We start from the raw sequence: 20,840 nt of genomic DNA on the forward strand, positions 1-20,840 counted from the left end.
GCAATGCAGGCCCCAGAATCTCACCCACCCACTCCTGCGATAAACCTCTCACCTATGTCTGAGCTATTGAAGCCCTCATATTATGGTTTAAAGACTTCAAGGTGCTGTAGAGGGTGCTCAAGAACGTCTAGCATAGTTTCTGGGCTTTATAGGACCAATACACTACACGTTTGTTTTACACTACAAATTGCTTCCATTGTGCAGCTCTTTACATCGGCTCTTAACAGTGGGCACAAGCTGGTACACGAGGCAAAATTCATCTCACGCTGACTGATCTTAATATCGCGCTCTTCTGAAAAATAAAGACCTCTTACTCCTATATCAGTGGAAGAGACGACCTAAAAGGAGAGCAGAATATTGCAGCTGAGTACTGCCATGAAAATCCGAACTGTTACTCAGGCCGGTAATTTGATGCAGTTGCCCCCAAAAAGCAATTGACCTAATTACTGTGAAAGTGTTATTGTCTGTTTTTGATTTTGTTCTATTTCATGTTTGTGTTATTTCCAATGTGCCCTGAGGTGCTGGCATGATAGACACTTTAAATGGGTAAGCTAACACCAGGTAAATCCTAGGGAAGACAAGGAAGTCTGCAGTTTTCATTTGAGTTATCTGGCTGAGTTAACAAAAAGAAAACTGGACCTAAAGTGTTAGCTTAGCTAACTCCAGTTAAGAACACACTCCCCCCCCCATGAAGACACAGACTTCCTGGCATTTGCCTTCAATTTTAACTAAAGTACTGGAGCCCTAAGGCAGGGCTGCACTTGCAAACTTAAGCATTTATAAAAGCCAGATATCCTGTCCCTCCCTCTGGCTCTCTCTTCTCGTGGAGATGCTCAGTCCTTTCTACCCCTGTTGTGGAGCTGCAGAGACTCATCTGGTCTAACTGCCAAGGTGAATCAGCAGAATAGCTCTGCACCTACCCACTGGGTCCTAAAACTAGTCACATGCCCTTGCCCTTCCAAACACTCTCCTGGTGCTGGAGCAATCGTGCGCGCATTCCTTCCAGAAGAATCACACCTGGGAAGTGGTGCTATTGGGTGCTCTGTAATAGTCAGAGCTTTTCCTGGGTATTTCTGATGGCGAGGGGAAATCTCATGCTTGGCTGTTCCAAAGGTTCCTCCATGAGGACTGCACAATCCATACACTAGGTTCTTCATTTCTCTAGACAGCTCCTCCCACCTCCCTTATACCCAGGTAAGGCAATGCACCACTTGCCTGAGTTCCAGCTGTCCCAGAACAACTTCGTGTGGACACTTGTTCCAGAAGGAGGGTGTTCAGCTATGGAGTTATTCAGAAACAGCTCCTCCCCAATAGCTCAACGTGTAAACAGGCCCTCAGTCAGCAAAGCACACCAACATTTCCCATCAGGATTAACACCTACTAACTTGTGATGCTTCCAGGCAGACAACGGCCACCTGCAACATTCCCACAGACTTTGATGGAAGGAGGACTGACTGATATACCGTAAGGGAGAAGGACAGAGGGAGTCACTGCTTTTACTGTGGAAAATAGGTCAAGAAATTCTTGCCCCAGAACTAAAAAGGAGCCAAACAGTAACAGCACACTGAATTTTATGGAGCCTTCTACCCAAATGAATTAAGCTTCACAACCCTCCTTGGAGGTAGGAAATCAGTAGCATTCCTATGTTATGGATGGGAAAACCAAGGCAGAGAGAGGTTAAGTAACTTGCCCAAGGTCACACTGTGAGTTAGTGATAGAACAAGGAATAGAAACACAGGTCACATGACTCCCAAAGTCCTGGGCTTCCACCACTAGACCAGTTTTCCTTCCCAAAGGGGCCCAGCACATGACAGTTGGGTCCAGTCAAGAGAGTGGCCAATTAAGTAACAGCAATAAGGAGTGAGAGTCCAAAGATTTGGGGCCAAATTCTGCTCTCACTTGCACCCCTGGCATCCACTAGAATTCAAGGCGGGGGCTTGCTTGGATGTACTCTGGAGTGAATTGCATAGGCCAAATTCTACTCTGTCTAAGGAGTACTGCCCTACTGTGAAGAGCCGAACCGTTCTTGTATAACTTCACACGCTCCGACCCACTAGGATTACACACTTGGCAACTTTTAATGGCCAGTTTATGACTGCACTTAAACAGCTGCCCATGCCTCTTGGAAAACTCTGACAAGCAGCTTGCTTGGAGACCGTATTTCTCAGCCACCATTCAGCATTTAAGGTCACTAGCACAGAAGCAGGACTATGGTCTCTCAATAGCTTGTCTGTGCCTGCTTCCTACTTCCCCAACTGCAATATTCCAACAGATTACAGTAACCATGACCAGGAGTGAAAGTAACCTAAAGGACTTATCAGAACGCAGGGCGGCTGGGCTCCTGGGCAAGGTGGGGGGGTGGCTCTGGGCCCGCGGGCGGGACTGGGGCCAGACTCCCCCAACCAGTCCTTCAGCGCTGCCCGGCCCGCGCTGCCCAAGGCTCCAGCGGCAATTTAAAAAGGGCCTGGGGCTCCAGCCACTGCTGGGAGCCCCGGGCCCTTTTCAATCGCCATTCCAGGGGCAGCTGCCCCTTTTGCCCTCCCCATCAGCGGCCCTGCCAGTACAGTGCTTAAAGCACTGCCACGACAGCACTTTAACGTTGTCTATGTACCGGTCCGTACCTGCAGCCACTTTCTTACTGGTACGCTGTACCGGCTTAGTTTCACCTCGGACCATGACTCTCATACCATAAACACCAGGCACTACGACTACTTGCTGGTCCTTTTGGAGAGGGGAGGCAGGGAGTAAGGAACCCCACCCATGTCCCCGCGTGTCTTGAAGCCATTGACGTCTCGCTCATTGCCTGGGATTCGCATTTGCATTTGTTCCTGTGCATAAGTCACAATGTACCAACATGGAGAAGGGCTCTGAGGACTGCACAGCCCACTGGGAGGAGGAGGGTATGCCTCACCTTGCTGATTTTGTTGGTTTTGGGAAGGGTCTGGCTGACGTGCAGGTCGGAATACCTGGGGGGCTTTCGTAAAGGATTGTTGATGTCACACGGCACAGATTCTGTCCGGACTAATCTTGCTGGATCAAGAAGGGAGATGGGGGAAGGAATTTTAAAAAAAGGGAGAGAGACAGAGAGAGAGAGAGAGAGAGAGAGAGAGAGAGAGAGAGATCAAAGCTTTAAAACAGCACTTCAGGTCTGAGTACAGGTCGCTCTCCATAGGAGCCCTGCACTTGAAGACAATCCAGTTTCTGCTTCTTGAATTTCTAAAAATACTGGAGCTAAACCCCAAAGTAACCTCTTCACTATTCCGCTTAACCATCCACCTGAAACTGTCAATTGCCCCGCCTTGGGACCATAATGACCTGGGACATTTGGAACACAATGCGCCAGCTGAAGCCAGATTGTATCTACACTCCTTCCCACCCACTGCCTCAGCCAATCAGAACACACTCAGGATCCAATCGGACTCAACGCCGAAGGGCTCAAGTGGGACTTAAGTAGTGCCCAGGGTGAATTTCATCCTGTAAGAAGGCAGCTCCCATCTCAAGGAGGAACAAGATGGTTTATTTTGACCACATGGCTAATTTCATCAGTGCGGAAGGTGGCTTATGTGAACCATCTCCTGACCCAGAGAGGAGTAAATATTTGTAAACCACACACGCCACTAGCAATTCTGCACCCTCTTTCCCGTCTGCGGTGTGAGTCTCTGCGATACGTCAGGTTTCCACACGTTTCAGTCGAATAACTCCTGCCCTGCAGCAGGGAGACAACGGGGCCTTGCTGCTGCATGTAGCAGGGGCACTCTCGAAGCCGCAGGGAAGGAGGAGTTAAACTCAACCTCTACTCATCCTCTCATGGGCCCATGCTGCCTTGCCTGGGAAGGTCACGCTCCACACACACCCCCCGCCCCTGGGTCAGGGGGAGCTGAAGTGTTTATTCTCTGACTGCTAAAAAAAACTCTTTTGCTTTCTTGCTGTGAGCACTAGCCCTTGTGGAAGGAGGACTCACTCCACCCTCTCCCATTGCTTGACTAGGGGTGGCCAAGGCAGACAAATGACCTAGGCTCTGGCTATCTTCCAGGCCCCTGTCTTGAGCTTCATCCTGATACAAACGTCTGCCCTGCCACCACCCATGTTTCCAGGATCCCATCCTCATGTCTTAACTGAGCAGGTAATTGGGCCCTTGCTCCGATGAGCCCTAGCGTGGGGACCTCACTCCCGTTTCAGGACAGTCTCCGACCCCTTTTCGCCAATCGTACCCAACACCTGTATGCTCCTCCCCACCCTATCTTTACTATGACCCCCACAGCCTCCATGTTTAGAAGCTTCTCCCCTTTCCCACAGGGAGCAGAACAGCCCTTCCCTACTTCCACGTGACCCTTGGGTGTAGTTTTCCCAAGGCTGGATTTGATGATGAATTATTGAGCAGCAACCCAGAGCTCTTCCGCTGGGAAGGGCTCCTCACACGTGCTATGATGCTACTTTGACATGCGTCCCCCCGCAGGGTCTAATATCTCCCAGGACAGTGCTTGGCTGTGATGCTGGAGTTCTCATGCCTGCAGTCCACATGAGCACAGTCACCTGCTTTTCCCTGCTCTCGGTTACTGCCAACAGTTCACGGGGACAGAGGACGGAGCTCCGCCTAGAATCAACAAGGAAATAACCTGCCGAAAAGTTGGCATGAGAAACGGTGGGCAAAGCCAGCAACTGGAAGGGGCAGCTAAGTTGACAAAGCAGCCCTGAGGCAGGCCGGGTAATCATCAGTCCCTTTCAAGACTGCTTGCTCCAGGCCAGGACTCTGGGAGACGCTAGGCAGCATTGGCCGTTAGTCAGTCTGGGAGCTAGAGAGAACCACAGGGTCTGTTTGAGTCAAACAGCCACAGTACAGAACTACCACTGCAGTGACTATTCAGGGCAGCCCACCTGTGAAAAGAAGTGAACCACCTCTGAATCAGATGATGCCCCATTCTGAATTTTAGATTCCAGAGCACGACTGGCCTCGTTAGATGCAGTAAGTAACTTATTTTTTAAAAAATAGCAAAAAGGGTTATTCTCAATGAATATGCTTTTAATAATCAGTTGGTATTTAACATATTCTAACAGCCTTATTAGATCTAAAATTATATGCATATTTTGGAATCTTTATTTCAATTTATTTTAATTTAATTTACAGCATTCCCCCTAGGTAATCTCAAACCACCACCACCCCCGTTTTGCCCTGGGAGCACGTAGCCAGAATTCAAATGAAAAGGAAAAACTCTTCCTGGTGCAAAGCCTCCCTTCTGGACTTGTAAATGTGCCCTGTTCCTTTTCATATTTATGAACTGCGCTCCTGGAGGAGAGGAAAGCAGACAATTTCAATAGCACAATTAGCATCTGAATGTGCCATTGCCTGACATTAACGCTGCTGTTTCATGTAATGAAATGAGACCCGCATGCATCAACAGAGCCACCGCAGATCTAGGGTCCCAAACTTCCACCCAGGCCAGCTTTCAACGTTAGCAAAAGGCTCAAACCTGTTGCACTTACCCCGCGTTGTGGGGAATCTGAAAAGAAAAGGTGGCAGGGGGAGGGTGGGTGGAAGTGGTTTGGAATGCAAATCTGCCTCGCATCGGACAGCTCGTCTCCCTATAAGCGGAAAAGATGGTCGGTAACATTTTCAAAAGTGCCTATGTAATGTAGGAGCCTAAGTCCCATTGGCTATCAATGGGTGTTCAGGCTCCTAAGTCACTTAGGCACTTTTGAAAATTTTTACCTGGCAAAAACATCAAGGAAGCCAAAGCTAGTAAAGGGGTTCTTACCTCCACGGTGGATGATCAGTATGTGACAGGGTGGGGCCTCTTTGGTGCATTTGTTGTGGCACTTTAGCCTAAGAGAAGAAGCAATAAAAACAAATGTGAAGGCAGATCCATCCCAGTCCCTGGGCGGACGTGAGGAGGCACTGTCACACGTGGGCCAGCTGAGAACAAGGGAACCTTAATGCAGAAATTAATTTTGCAGACAGGATGGTGGTGACTCAAGCTAACTTCCAAGTTGCTTTTGTTTCATGTGGCGTTGTCTGCTCAGTGTTGGGCAAGCACCAGGGCTTGGCGGCATCCTTCTGGCTCCACCAGATCCTGCAGCTGTTGCTTCAAAAGATGCACCCCCCCCCCTTTGGCAACTTTCACCCAAAGATGGGGCATGTTTCACTGTACTAGGTCCAGGGGTGGAACTGGGGCTGCAGGTCACAGGTGGTAGAAAGGGTCTCCAGAAGGTAGCGGCGGTGGGAGGTACATCTCCCGGAAACAAGGGGGCACTGGCTGGGAAGAGAGGAGACAGGGCACCTAGGAGATGCACTGGTTTAGCAAATCTCAGAGTCCACCTGCTCCGATGGGACCATGGCCAGAGTTGGAGCCACTCCCTACCCCAAGAGGGCCGTCAGGAGAGGACAGCTGCAGCATAGCCACTGCTTGCTGTTGGGGGGTCAATACTCCCCCAGCCAACTCATGCAGGAGATGAAAAATATGCATCAGTCCCATACAGGTGAATCATGCCAATTGCCTCTGAACGTCTCTGAACAGGAGAGTGGGGGTGTAAAGGATACAGTACAACTCTGACGATTGGAACATCCTGGAGGAAAACACCACATTCAGATAGCCACGGGTTTGGGAGAACTGCAACGGGATCATTTCGCCCATCATAGAAATGCAGGCATCTGTTTAACAGCCAAAGGGTAGTTTCACAGGGCCTAAGCAACGGGGTCACCTCATGAATACTGACACAGACACCCCACTCAGACATATAGACCTAGACAAGGTCTATTTGTCCTTCCCCCTCCCAACCAACTTGGGGCGTGGGCTGGAGGAGCTGAAAAGTGAGCAAACGGCAAAACACATTCTTTAAGCCATCCACAAACGCAGTCTCCAAAGCCAGCTCCAGGGCAGCTCCCCGGCTAGCACTCCAAGCGCTCTCGGACGCTTCCATTCTCCGCTTTACAGAGATCCCCCGTAACGCGGTAGGTTAACGTGCTTCTGCTCACGCTCCCAGCTCCCCTTCATTAGTAACTGACTCCCAGACATATGTATTTGGCTGGGACCATCCCCCCTGAACTCTCAAGTGAATCCTTTGGGAGGGAGGGAGCTTCTAAAGGCACTTGACTACCCAGGTTATGATGGGGGGAAATTTCAGCTGGTTAAAGTAACCATGGAATTTAGGCGGGAGGAATGTAACCCAATTAGGGCTGCCTCCCGGCTTTTGTGAAAAGTTCCACGGGCTCTAGGCCACAAATGGTTAAAGCCAAAATGGTGATCACTTCCAATGCAGTGCTCTCCTAGTGCCATGTTGGGGGATTGACTCATTTCCAGCTCACTGTAGCAGCGATACCTAGCCAGTCACCCACAGAGTTTCCTCCACCATCTGGACTTTTTTCACCATGGGCTTTTCCAAGAATGTATCTGGCCCAACCCAGCTTGCATGCGGAGATCATTCAAGAGGGGAACTAAATCTACCCTGGCAAGGAAAGCCACCCAGTATTCCAGTGGGCCTCTTGGTTCTCTCACTACTGCGATCCTGCATGGAACACGCAGCTGAGTGAGGCTCCATGCTGAATTGAAAGAGATGCCCAAGCACCCTTCCACTGCTAGGAAAACCCAGCAATCTCATTACTGCCCAGAGCTGCGGAAACTAACATTTCTGACAATCTAGCCTGAGACAAAGGGAGCAGAGACCCACACTCTGTGCCAAGAGCTCTTTGCTGTTTCCTACTGAATATTATCCAGAGCTAATGCTGGGTTGCACTTAATTAAAGCATCTGGCAGCAGAGGGGAAATAATTCGGTAGCCCCCTGCTCTTCCTCCCTCTTTTTTGCAATTTATCTCTGCCGCTGCAATGTTCCTTATGGCTTTATTACCAGGACATTTAACAGAAATGATTGGACCATTTCAAGCTAGGATTGTTTCATTTAATATTCTGTGCAGCCTTTATTATTTAACACAGGCGAGAATATGAGTCTACTGAGGGCTTCACCCCTGGTTCAAACATATAGATATAAGCAGGCTCTTATGCCTCTAAAACCTTTTCACTGGGTCCTAATTAAGAATGTAAGAGTCCCAGCCTCCCATTCTGCCCCCATGAGCCAGAGCAGAGGAGGGCTGTATACGCGCTCAGTGCGCACGCATGGAAAGCAAAGGAAAAAACAATATTATAAAAGAAACAGGGTCAAGGGAATAAAAAAAATTAAAAAAAAAAAAAAATACAAGCGGCCACAAGTCAATGAGCTGGGTAATGAAAATTCAGGAGCCTCATGGTGTTAGATTTCGTTACACAAAGATTCCTAGAAGCAGAGCCAAGGATTAATTTAGTATTGGAGGCTTTGGGGGGTGGGTTGTTTGTTTGGTAACTTGCTTCTTTACAGGGAAGAACAGTGCCAGTGCTGGAAGGTAGGCAGAAGGTGAGGAACTGGAGTAGTTCGTTAATATTTAGTTTTTTGTGAAAATCCACAATTAATGTGTTTTTTTCTAAGTGCTCGTACAAGGCTGACACAGAAGCAGACACAGCCTCCCACCTAGTGCATTTCAATCCCAAGATACAGCTCTGCACTCCTCTTGTTTACTCTCACTTTGCCAATGCCCCTCAGACCCCCCTGCTGTTTAAAGCAGTGGGTTCCAATCCCAATGTCCTCCCTGTTCTAACCCAGGTCCCTCAAACCTCCTTCGGCTGTGCGTCCATTTCTGCCAGTGAGAAGGAGCAACGTTAGCTGCCACTGTTAATCAGAACAATCCATTTCAACGCACTTGCACACAAAAGGGGAGGGGTGAGAGGTTTGTCAAGCTGGACAGGACAATATTAACAGAGAATTACATTTAATTCTCAAGGGATTACAAAGGTGTACCAAAAAAAGGGGGGGTTACAAAAAGTACTTGGCAGTGTCACTATTAGAACACTGGGATCCAGCTTTAACTATGCAAAATATCATCATGTATTGCACCAGGTTAAACCTCCCCTCCTTGTACTAACTTGATATTTTATTAACATAAAAATGTTAATAAATACCATTAAGAAGTTAGCATTGACTCAGTTACAAAGCAGTGACTTAGCATATTCCCTAGCCTTAGAAAAGCAAATGATATCTCGGGTATCCAGAGTAACTTCTGCAGGGTTACTCTAGAATCAGAACGGTGTAACAAATCAGAATCTGGCCCACTATTCTTTTAAATCCTGCTCATCTTTGTGGCCTTTGAAGAACAGCCCATTTCCATTAAATCACGTTTTGCAACTTTTTTGTTTGTTTGGATCCTCTACAGCACAATGAGCTTCTCAGATAAACACAAGTTTGTAAGATTTTTGCTGATGTCATAAAAGAGAGAAGGCAGCTCAAGGCGATGGTGCCATAAATCGAGACGCATCCGAAGCTCTGAGCTACACCGCACTCTGGGTAACGCACAATTCATCTTAGTTACTCTCATCTGCGGGCACAGCTGTTTCACCTCCTGGTTCGCTCGGCTGCCAAAGCGCCGTGTGAGAAAGCGTTACAGGATGGCGAGTGGAACGCCCCAGGCACGGGAGCAGGAAGGCTGGGAAATCCTTCAGCGTCGCCCTGCAGAAGGAAACTTGAGGGATACGGAAGAGGTGGTGGGATACCGCAGAGCAACCAACTGCGTGTAAAAGGCTTGATCCTGTGAGTTGTGCAGTCAGTGGGAGTGGAGGGCACACACCTCCCAGGAGGTGATTGGCACCTTGCAACAGTGCCCTTGGAGTTGGGGCCTGATGCGGCTCCCAGTGAGATGGAAGGTACAACTTCCCTTGGCTTAATGTCCAGCCAAAGGGCTCGGCTGGCATCACCTAAGAGCGGAGTGGATTTTCTGTACTAGGGCGAAAGGACACTACAGAGAGATCAACTGAACACAGACCATAGGTCTGCCACACTGGTCAGAACCATGAGTCTCTCAGGTCTGGTTATCCCTCCTCCAGCCGTGACACACACCTGAAACTTCAGAGGAAGAGAGTGCATCTCCCCAGCTGTGCAGCATGCATGTCAGGGAGGGGGGAGAGAATTCCTTCCTATTCTTCCAGGAAGTGTGCTTTACACCCCAGAGCAGGAGACTGGGACTACCTCTCTCTCGGCTTGCATTGTTACACATGCTATTCCTAGGCATAAAATTACCCCTGTTATCCATTACTAATGTACTTTCAGATTCAATCACAGAGCTCTACAGCAAATACAATTACTGCCAGGAGTTGATTTATTGCTAGGTAACACAACAGAAGGCCAAATTTAACCAGGGGACTCCATGGGCTGAGTCTCCCGGAAAGAAAGCAGGAATGGACAGGTTATCAGCCAGATGCCGACCAGTTGCTGCCCTAGACCTTCCCCTACCTCCCCTCTGAGTTTATGGGCACAATACACCACTGGGGTCTCTGCCACTAGAATCAAGGAACCCGAGCACACGTCTCGTCAGCCATCCTCTGATACCCCAAATTACTAGCCTTCAAAGCAATCTTTCCACTAGTGCAAGGATTAGAGTTCTCTCCAAGTCAGCTCTTCTCCCCCTCCCTCTCCCAAACTGATTCAATGTTACCAGAATTTTGTAATCCATGTTTTGTGCACCCTACAAAAAAAAAAAAAAAAAAAAAAACACACACATGCCTGCTGGAGGGGGTGGGAATGGGGGTTACCTCTCTCCCCTCTGGTTAAAGGAAGGCCCCACTGTTGCCAGCCCAGAGGGCAGGGATGTGTGGAGAAGCAGGGCAAGGTCAGCTCTTTCGTTGGGAGGAGGGAGGAGTTCACTCCTTTGCTCCACGCCCGGCACATTAGAAAGAGGATGTGCTGGAGGAAGCAGGGTCTGAGTCTGGCTCCCTGGGAAGTGGCTTAGAGAGGAGAGAACTAGGGGGCTGTGTTCTCCGCCTCTCTGGAGCCTGGCTGAAGTGAGCCACATTTTAGGCTTTTGCAGTGGTTTCGGCTGAAACACGCAGCACCTTGCACCTTCACCCGGCATGGGCAAAGGAAGCCCTTTTGGATTTGTTTAGCCATTGAAGGGGCAAGGACGTTCTTCGTTATCAAATAGAAAAGCTAACGTAAAATGCACCACCCAATGGGGTTTAAACAGTAGCTAGGCCTACAGAATCCTGCCCTGCCCCGCATGGCAGTCTGCTACAACAGAGGCAGGTGCTGCAGCAACCAGCTGGGGAGATCCGCGCCGGGGGGGGAATCCTGACCTTCCAAACTGCAAAGAAAGGCAACCTGTGAGTGAGGCAAATGCAGCTGGAGCAGACGGGGCATTTGGTGCTCAGTGGGAACTGCCCTTGCTGTCTCAGGTCAGCATGTAATGGACAGGTGCCTTAGCTCCTGAAAATCATCCTCACACTTAGCCACTCTGAGCAGCAGGCTCAGGAGAGAGCTGAACGGACTGGGGATCTGAACTAACTTCTCCCCCGACCTAGGAGCAGTGATATTGATTTGCACGGGCAGGGCATTGGTGGATGAACTCAGGACTTCAGCCATTAGGGGCGTTTTGCTTATCTCAAAGTCATGGAAAGAATTTTCATGCAGATGAGAGGGGAGACAATGGCAGGCCTGGGGACGTCTGAGCCCCATTCAGAAAAAACACACCCAGAGCGCTCAGGAGATGACGGCCCAGTCATTCCTTTTGCAACATTAAGCAACAACAAAGCCAGCTTAGAAACCGTGACGTACTTGCAGTTTTTACATTTTAATCCAAACAACATTCCTTTCCCACAGACGGTGCATGTCTGAGACATCCAATACTTGGTGGAAAATCTGCAGAGGAAAACATCAGATAAGTGTTAAGAACAAAGAAGGTTGCTGTGCCCTACCCTGGGTGGAGAAAAGCTTTATAAGCATCGCTACCCTCTATGCTTTAGCCCCCTCCACACAGCACCAGCGTTTAAGTCTGTTACAGTGATCAGTCAAGCCAAAACAAAAACCAGAGCAGTGAGTTTCCCGCAGCAGCCCTGGTGCAAAAAGTAGCAGGGTAGACGTTCCCGCTTGGCCTGGATCTCCGGCTCCGAGACCTACCCCCAGGCCAGGTTTCAGAGCCCGAGCGAGAACATCTTCAGGGCTATTTTTAGTGCCGCAGCGTGAGCCTCGTAAGCCCAAATCTGCAGACCCAGGTTCTGAAATTCACCCGTGCTGGTGTCTTACTGCGGTGCAGACGGACCCTAGAGCTCGGGCCTTGCCACCCAGCTGAACGAGGGTGGAAATGGCATTTGACAGACATTGACTTCAGCAAAGGAGTAAGGAGAAGGAACTGGGAAATTTGAAGGAGATTGACAATTACAAACTAGATCCTCTTTCATGTTAATCTGCCCTTAGCCACAGCCACATCAGTCAATTTGTCAGTCCGTGTTAAACAGACGGGGCTCATCTTGATCTTTGTCAACCCACTAGAAGCTCATCCTAAGCACACATGGGACCGTGCCGAGCAGCTGGGATTTAGCAGCACCCTCCCTCCAAAGGTACAGGCCAGGCAGGGTGCTCAGACGAGTGAAAGCCAGGATGACTGACAGGAACAGAGTTTTCAGTTCAGTGGCCCTACCAAAATATTGTCGCGGGGCGGGGGGGGGGGAAGAGACACAGCACGACTGTTTCAAGTCAAACAAAATGTTCCATATAATTTTCCAGGGTTTTAAACAGGTTAATAAAAATAGAATGAAAATTTAAAACATAAAGGCTCTGCACTCAGAAGAGGCTTCAGCTCCCAGCTCATGGACTCCCTGTGCGATCCAACTAGTCCCTTCACGTGTGTGTCTCGGTCCCCATCTGTAAAATGGGTATTAAAAAGCTCCCTGGCCTCGCCCCTTTGCCTGGTCTAGCTGGATTGGAAGCTCTTTGGGGCGGGGAACATCTGCCTGCCAAGGGGGCTCCGATCACTGCTGGGTCCCACGGCATACAAATAACTCACAGCGACTGGATAGGTAAAAGCACACAACTGTGAGCACCCTCGAGGAGTCTGGAAAGGAGTTGGCCTCGCTGCAGGATGAGGATGGGCAGAAGCTCCGATTTGGAAACCCCCCCCCCCCCATCTCGAGCCACAGCCTAGCACCACGTTCCTTTCCTGCAGCTGAACTGGGCTCCTGCACATCACCCCACCCCAGTGTGGGGCAGTTTCCATTCCTTTTTCTCATGCTAGCTACAAAAGCAGCAAACAGCTTGTGTGGAGTTTACTCCAGGGTGGCAGGCCACAGATCACGGACAATCTCTATCGACCTCAGCTCAAGCCTTATCTAAACTGCATTTCAGCTGAAATGGAAGTGAAATTTGACCCTAGAATACTGTGCCTACATGTTGGAAGTAGAAGGGGATCCCTCCGCACCCCCTCCTCCCCTGCCCATCAGCTCTGTGTTGGAAAAAGAGAAACGATGGGGCTTATTGCTCCTGGCCTGGCCCGGGTCAGAGGTTTTAACTCAGTAAATTACACACCCTGAGAAGCAGCTCAGAAGTGTTCTGCCCTCTGCAACTAGTTTTCTCTCTGGTTTGGAGATAGAGGGCGTTGGGGTGGCCCCATTTATGCCCTTTCATGCTGGCAACTGGGAGTTTAGTGCAGTCTGAGTAATGTGGTTGAACAGATTCATCTTGAATGGGCTCCATGTTTCACGCCATCAAACCCCTGGCCAGCAAGCTTGCGTGCGCTAGGGCATTATGACCACCAGATGGTTTTTCCTAATCCGTGCCTTAGAGCCTGGGGACAGTGGCTCTGCTGTGACGTCACGTGAGTAGTGCCGATTTGCAGGAGCTGATAATCTAGCTCCATGACGTTTAGGGAGAGGGTGATGAAGCTGACGAGTTTTCCCTTTGCTTCATCATCCCCACTACCTTAATAGATTGCTGGGCATTTCCGTTATGGCAGCCCGCCACTTACTGCTGCCATGGGACTCGAGGAAGGAGCACGGAGGTCTGGCAGGCGGGCACAATTTTAGAGGAGATGTGTGACAGACTCTCCAAGCAGTCAGGCTGGCATGAACATGTCATGGGCCTCCGGGTGCTAAACCAAAATGTAAAACTCCCCCAGCTACCTACTCAGTAAGGCTGGGAGGGGAGAGATCTCTGACTGCAAGTTCCCAGCAATGAGATTCCCATTCAGGGCTGGTGTGAAACCCCAAACAGTGCCAGCGGCTTCTAGCATGAACAGCTTCTCTTCTGCATGTGAAGCAGTGACACAAACAGATTAGATACTGTAGCTGCCTTGGCAAATCTGCTGCCAGCGAGAGATGTTTGTCTCCTGGGCGGGCTCATGCCTTTCCCCCTTCACTCCATCTGGAAATACAATATTCTAGATGAGGAGTACTTGTGGCACCTTAGAGACTAACAAATTTATTTGGGCATACGCTTTCGTGGGCTAAAACCCACTTCATCGGATGCATGGAGTGAAAAAAACAGTAGGAAGATAGATATACACAGAGAACATGGAGAAATGGGTATTGCCATACCAACTGTAACGAGACTGATCAATTAAGGTGTGCTATTATCAGCAGGAGAAAAAAATTTTGTAGTGAAAATCAGGGTGGCCCATTTCAAACAGCTGACAAGAAGGTGTGAGTAACAGTAGGGGACACCATTAAATTAGGCTTGAATAAAGACTGGGAGTGGATGGGTCATTACACAAAGTAAAAACTATTTCCCCATGTTAATTTCCCCCCTACTGTTACTCACACCTTCTTGTCGACTGTTTGAAATGAGCCACCCTGATTATCACTGCAAAAGTTCTTTTTCTCCTGCTGATAATAGTGCACCTTAATTGATTAGTGTTGTTACAGTTGGTATGGCAACACCCATTTCTTCATGTTCTCTGTGTATATCTATCTTCCTACTGTATTTTCCACTGCATGCATCTGATGATGAAGTGAGTTTTAGCCCACGAAACCTTTAGAGACTAACAAATTTATTTGGGCATAAGGTTTCGTGGGCTAAAACTCACTTCATCATCAGATGCATGCAGTGGAAAATACAGTAGGAAGATAGATATACACAGAGAACATGAAGAAATGGGTGTTGCCATACCAACTGTAACAACACTAATCAATTAAGGTGCACTATTATCAGCAGGAGAAAAAGAACTTTTGCAGTGATAATCAGGGTGGCTCATTTCAAACAGTCGACAAGAAGGTGTGAGTAACAGTAGGGGGGAAATTAACATGGGGAAATAGTTTTTACTTTGTGTAATGACCCATCCACTCCCAGTCTTTATTCAAGCCTAATTTAATGGTGTCCCCTACTGTTACTCACACCTTCTTGTCAGCTGTTTGAAATGGGCCACCCTGATTTTCACTACAAAATTTTTTTCTCCTGCTGATAATAGCACACCTTAATTGATCAGTCTCGTTACAGTTGGTATGGCAACACCCATTTCTTCATGTTCTCTGTGTATATCTATCTTCCTACTGTATTTTCCACTGCATGCATCTGATGATGAAGTGAGTTTTAGCCCACGAAACCTTATGCCCAAATAAATTTGTTAGTCTCTAAGGTGCCACAAGGACTCCTCGGTTTTTTTACTGATACAGACGAACACGGCTACCACTCTGAAAAATATTCTAGATGGTTAGGACTTGAAGCTGGATTGCTATAGGAAAGTACTCTGAATCCCTCCCCTGCCACCACATGCTTTTCAGCTACACATCTGACTTACTCTTGCTTTCCTTGTGTCCTTTGGAATGGCGCTACCTAGGGAGAGTTAGCTTTTCTGCTTGGTGTCAATTGCTTGGGGCAGGAGCTGTCTTTCAGTATGTTTGTACAGAACCTAGCACACTGGGCTCTCAGTCTATGACTGGGCTTCCTATGTGCTACACACGTTTTCTGGATCTCAGCTTTCAGCCTTCACAGCGGTCAGTCTTGAAGCTCGTTCATGGGTCAAAATCAAATGCAAATAAATTGCTGTGTCAGGTGTGAGGCTCTCTCTCACACACACACACATACCGGGGCACGCCTCTGACCCGCATAATGGGGGCCAAGGGGCTGCGGAGAATAGGATAGAACGTATTACAGAATAGAAAGGCTGTTGCCTGCCATGACAGGAACCTTGTGTTCAAGTGTGAATTGCCAGGACAGATTCGTGTGGCACTTCTCAGCGATACCGTACCTGTGTTTGATTGAGTTTCCTAGATCACGGCGGGGAATCTGTGGGGACCAGCGAGGCACTGACAGCGTATCTGCAGGGTGAGAAGACAGAACAGAAACAAACAAGGATTCATAAGGGGGAAGGCCAGATGTTACTCTCTGAACAGAGGAGCATATAGGAGCACTACAACCAAAGAGAGAGGAGCATCGGTTACCGCAGGGATATAACGAGAGCCCTGCAAGTCTGCGGATATCCGTGGATAGCCGCACCCGCAGAGGTGGATATCCACGAACCGCGTTTGCGGATCAGATGTGGACACAAATTTTGTATCCGCACAGGGCTCTAATTGTAACCAGTCAGCATGAGAGAAAAAAAAAAAAAAATCAAAAAAAGGGGCCTTTGTCCCCAAACCAGCATAGCCCAAATCGCACTGAAAACCTGGTCTGGGCGTGGGGGTGGAGGTGGGGTGCAAGCATTTCCTCAAAAGCTTAGCAATAGCCCTCAACCTTCATGCTCAGAGACTGGTCACATCTGAAAGGTAAAGGACATTGCATCCCTACTTGGGAAAGCAAGTGCATGCATTCTCAGCCACCACGGGGTGGGAGAAAACCCTGCCCTGCTCCCACACCTTTTATTGCTAATTTTACAGGTCAGAAAGATCCAGAGTTATTTGCTTTCTACCATTTGCAGCCCACTCCTGCACTTCATTTACCCAGGCAGAACTCCTACGGACTTCATTTCCCTAGCCCCTAAGCAAGTACCGCAGGGTCAACTCTTTAACTCAGCTAAGGAAGCAGCTTCTTCTCCCCTCCACTCACAATAATCAAACAAGATCAATAACTAACTAGTTTTGCACAGGCATGAGGGGTTTCACCCAGAGAAAGAGAACAAACGAACGTACGTACTTGCACCAGTTGATTATTCTTCCAAGATACATTCAATCCAGCACACACACAGTCTCTGGGCAGCTGGGAACACAAGTCTGTTAGAGACAGTTAATGATTTCCAAACAAGAAAGGGAAGATGAAGCCTAATCGGCAACTCATAGTTTATTAATAAGGTATCACATCCTTGTGACTGTATCTCTATCTTAACAAAAAGCCAGCTGTCAACCTCTTAGAAACCAATTTAACTACTGTTCAAATCATAGAAGATTAGGGTTAGAAGAGACCTCAGGTCATCTAGTCCACTCCCCTGCTCAAAGCAGGACCAACACCAACTAAATCATCCCAGCCAGGGGTTTGACAAGCCAGGTCTTAAAAACCTCTAAGGAAGGAGATTCCACCACCTCCCTAGGTAACCCATTCCAGTGCTTCACCACCCTCCTAGTGAAATAGTGTTTCCTAATATCCAACCTAGACCTCCCCCACTGCAACTTGAGACCATTGCTCCTTGTTCTATCATCTGCCACCACTGAGAACAGCCGAGCTCCATCCTCTCTGGAACCCCACTTCAGGTAGTTGAAGGCTGCTATCAAATCTCCCCAACTCTTCTCTTCTGCAGATTAAATAAGCCCAGTTCTCTCAGCCTATCCTCATAAATCATGTGCCCCAGCTCTCTAATCATTTTCGTTGCCCTCCGCTGGGCACTCTCCAATTTGTCCACATCCCTTCTGTAGTGGGGGGCCCCAAAACTGGACGCAGTACTCCAGATGTGGCCTCACCAGTGCCGAATAATCATTTCCCTTGATCTGCTGGCAGTGCTCCTACTAATACAGCCCAATATGAGGCTGGCCTTCTTGGCAACAAGGACACACGGCTGAATCATATCCGGCTTCTCTTCCACTCTAATCCCCAAGTCCTTTTCTGCAGAACTGCTTAGCCAGTCGGTCCCCAGCCTCTAGCAGTGCATGGGATTCTTCTGTCCTAAGTGCAGGACTCTGCACTTGTCCTCGTTAAACCTCATCAGATTTCTTTTGGCCCAATTCTCTAATTTGTCTAGGTCACTCTGGACCCTATCCCTACCCTCCAGCATATCTACCTCTCCCCCAGCTTTGTGTCATCCATGAACTTGCTGAGGGTGCAATCCATCCAATCATCCAGATCATTAATGAAGCTGTTGAACAAAACTGGCCCCAGGACCAACCCCTGGGGCACTCCACTTGATACCAGCTGCCAACTAGACATCGAGCCATTGATCACTACCCATTGAGCCTGACGATCCAGCCAGCTTTCTATCCACCTTACAGTCCATTCATCCAGCCCATACTTCTTTAACTTGCTGGCAAGAATAGCATGATTACAAATAAAAAAGACCTCTTTTGTATTTCCCCTTCTGAGAGAGGATAGTGGGAGCCCTGCCTGTAAAGAAAATCAAACACAAGTTCCTTAGCACCTTGATATGGCTGGGGTAGGTAAGTCATTGCCAAACCAGCCATCAGGTTCATAGTGTTTGTGTCATGCACTGACGCAGCAAAGTGCAGACACACACACAGTTGGCCCGATTAATTGCCCATCAAACCAACGGAAAGCCTTCCACTCACTTTGACAGGTTTTCAATCAGCCCCTGAAACACAAAGGGTCTCATTCTCTTCTTACTTGTCTCGGTGTAAATCAGGAGTGGTTATTCTACTGAAGTCTCTGGTGTTACACTGGACTAGTAGTGATGTCAGGAAGCGCAGAATCAGGCCCAAACCACTGACTTCCTCTCTGATGCAAACAAGTTGGGGGTGTTGGAGGAACGGTTAGAATGAGCAGTGTAAAATTTCCCTCCTGGGTGGGGAAGACTATGGAGTTGGTTATGTATCTAATCCTGCAGCTGGATCCGTATGAGAAGACCCCTGCCTGCAACCAAGAAAGTCTGGTTGCAGGATCGAGACCAGAGGATCAGGGACCAGGCCTAGCAGACCGAGGGGCAACGAGCCAGTGACAAACTAAGGGCCAGGCACTGCTCAGAGCTGCAGCTCCCCTGGAGCCAACAGGGTGCAATGGAGGAGGGCTGGGAGGAGAACAAGGAATCCCCTGAATTGTGGCAGGGGAGTGAGGAGAAAGTGCTTCTTGCCCACACAAACTGAGAGAAAGACTGAGGAGTCCAGGGGGAGGAGCCAGGTGGAAGAGAATATGAAAGTGGTGAACTTCCTGGCTATTCCCTGGCAGTGCCGCACTCCTTAGAGGACACTGCAGCCAGGTGGCTCTAAAACCTGTATCAAGGGCCTAGCCAGCTTTCCTGAGAGCAAGAACATGTGCTCCCTCCCCTCCCAGTCCCTGCGCTGGCACTGAACTGATCCATAGATTTAAAGACCCAAAAGGGACTTGAGACAGATAGTGCAGGAAATGGCTGTATCTTTGGGAGATCTTACTGTATGTATCATTGTGGGCCAGGGACTGCATGTAATTCCAGGGGGGAGTGTGACCACAGCCCTCCAGGAATGAAGAACAGTGAGGGACGATTAGGCAAATTCATTCTGGTTGTAATACCTCCAGAGAGGTACCACCACATGAAGAGGCTCTACTGGTTCAAACTGGATTCTCCAGAGACCAACAGACAAAGAAGGAACTTTTGAATAAACAGCCTGAGAGTTTAAACTGATTTGGGGCCTTCGTTCTGAGCCAGCAGACAGGAGACCCCAAATCCTTCCTGGGAAGGGTTGGAAGGACTTTTGCCTAATGCGACCCCATGGTAAGCTTTTAGCATGCGTATAAGAACTTTGATGGTTCTTTATATGTTTTCTCTGTAATACTTTCCCCTTAAGAATGAATGTCCTTGCTTATAAGGGTTGTGAGGTAACTTATAATGGCTGGCAGTTACAGCGGCGCATAGCCTTAGAAGAGAACAGACACTGGCCTGTTTAGGCAGTCTGACTTGCTGGGGATATGGCAGTGCAGGCAGGGAACCGTGCAGCCTAGAAAATCCCTGGTCAGGAGGGAGAGAGGCATGGGTCTCTGCCCAGGCAAGGTGACAAGCCTAGAGTGGGTGCTCTTGCTGGACCACGGAGGGGGAATATAGATGCAGTTGCCTGAACTGTGAGAGGTCATCCCGTCTGACCTCCTGCATAACAGGCCACAGAACCTCCCCTGTCATTCCTGCCTCCAGCCAGATTCATATCTGGTTGAGCTACAGCATCTCTCCGAGAAAGACATTCAGTCTCGGGAGCAGATGTCAGGCTTCCTCCGACTTTAGCTTTTGGAAAAGGAGAAGGCTGGGAGCCACTCACTCTGCTCTGCCAAGTGCAACTGCAGAGGCAGGCCTGCTAATGACGAACGGTTTGAGAGACTCCCACGCACAAACAGTAACCAGTAGTGATTCTCTGCTGCCAAAAGGCTGTCCATCACGGACGTAAGGCCAGACCACCAGACTTATCATCTAGGGCTGCAAGCCAGAACCCAGCTGCGATCCCAGCGGTTTATTCAGTATGCCAACCAATCCCTCACTAAACATACTTTCAATAAGCAGTGAGTACCTTGGTTTGCTTTCATATCCCATTTTAATATATCAGGCTGAGGTGTATTTTAATTACACGCTACTCCTGAAGGTTACATTTACATACCACTTCCTGTGCAACGCTAACTTGCCACACGCTTCACTCAAGTGGGGTGGAAACAGTCGTTACCAATAGTATTTATTATGGATTTGGGGCATGATTCAGAGGAAGACTCCCCTGGACTTCTATGAGAATTGGACCGGGCCCTTGCCCCTCGTACTTCCAGCTCACAGACCAGTATACAGCTTCTTCCAGCACAATCATGATTTAGAAGCAACCATCAAGTAATGGTGTGGATAGTTTTCAGCGTATGGGCTGTCCTAGAGCTGTTTCTTTGCTCTTTGTGGTTGGTCATCTAAGGGTATGTCTACACTAGAAATCTAAATCAACATATTAGGTTGAATGACAGCACCCAC

The 20,840-nt window shown here is 48.7% G+C and overlaps 1 protein-coding gene across 3 annotated transcripts in view; it reads right to left on the reverse strand.

The window, feature by feature from the left end:
- Positions 1–20,840, reverse strand: part of KSR2 (kinase suppressor of ras 2) — a 295,477-nt gene that overhangs the window by 116,449 nt on the left and 158,188 nt on the right. For 2 of the 3 annotated variants that reach the window (XM_043529546.1, XM_027834074.3), the window contains exons 6-10: positions 16,026–16,095; positions 11,624–11,707; positions 5,754–5,821; positions 5,482–5,580; positions 2,912–3,030 (exon numbers count right to left, since the gene is read on the reverse strand). In XM_043529546.1, coding sequence (XP_043385481.1) covers positions 2,912–3,030; positions 5,482–5,580; positions 5,754–5,821; positions 11,624–11,707; positions 16,026–16,095 — 440 coding nt within the window. The remainder of the gene's footprint in view (positions 1–2,911; positions 3,031–5,481; positions 5,581–5,753; positions 5,822–11,623; positions 11,708–16,025; positions 16,096–20,840) is intronic. The other variant, XM_043529547.1, reaches the window with a different exon arrangement.

This window comes from Chelonia mydas, chromosome 15 (assembly GCF_015237465.2).
Source record: "Chelonia mydas isolate rCheMyd1 chromosome 15, rCheMyd1.pri.v2, whole genome shotgun sequence".
NCBI classification, from domain to species: Eukaryota; Metazoa; Chordata; order Testudines; family Cheloniidae; genus Chelonia; species Chelonia mydas.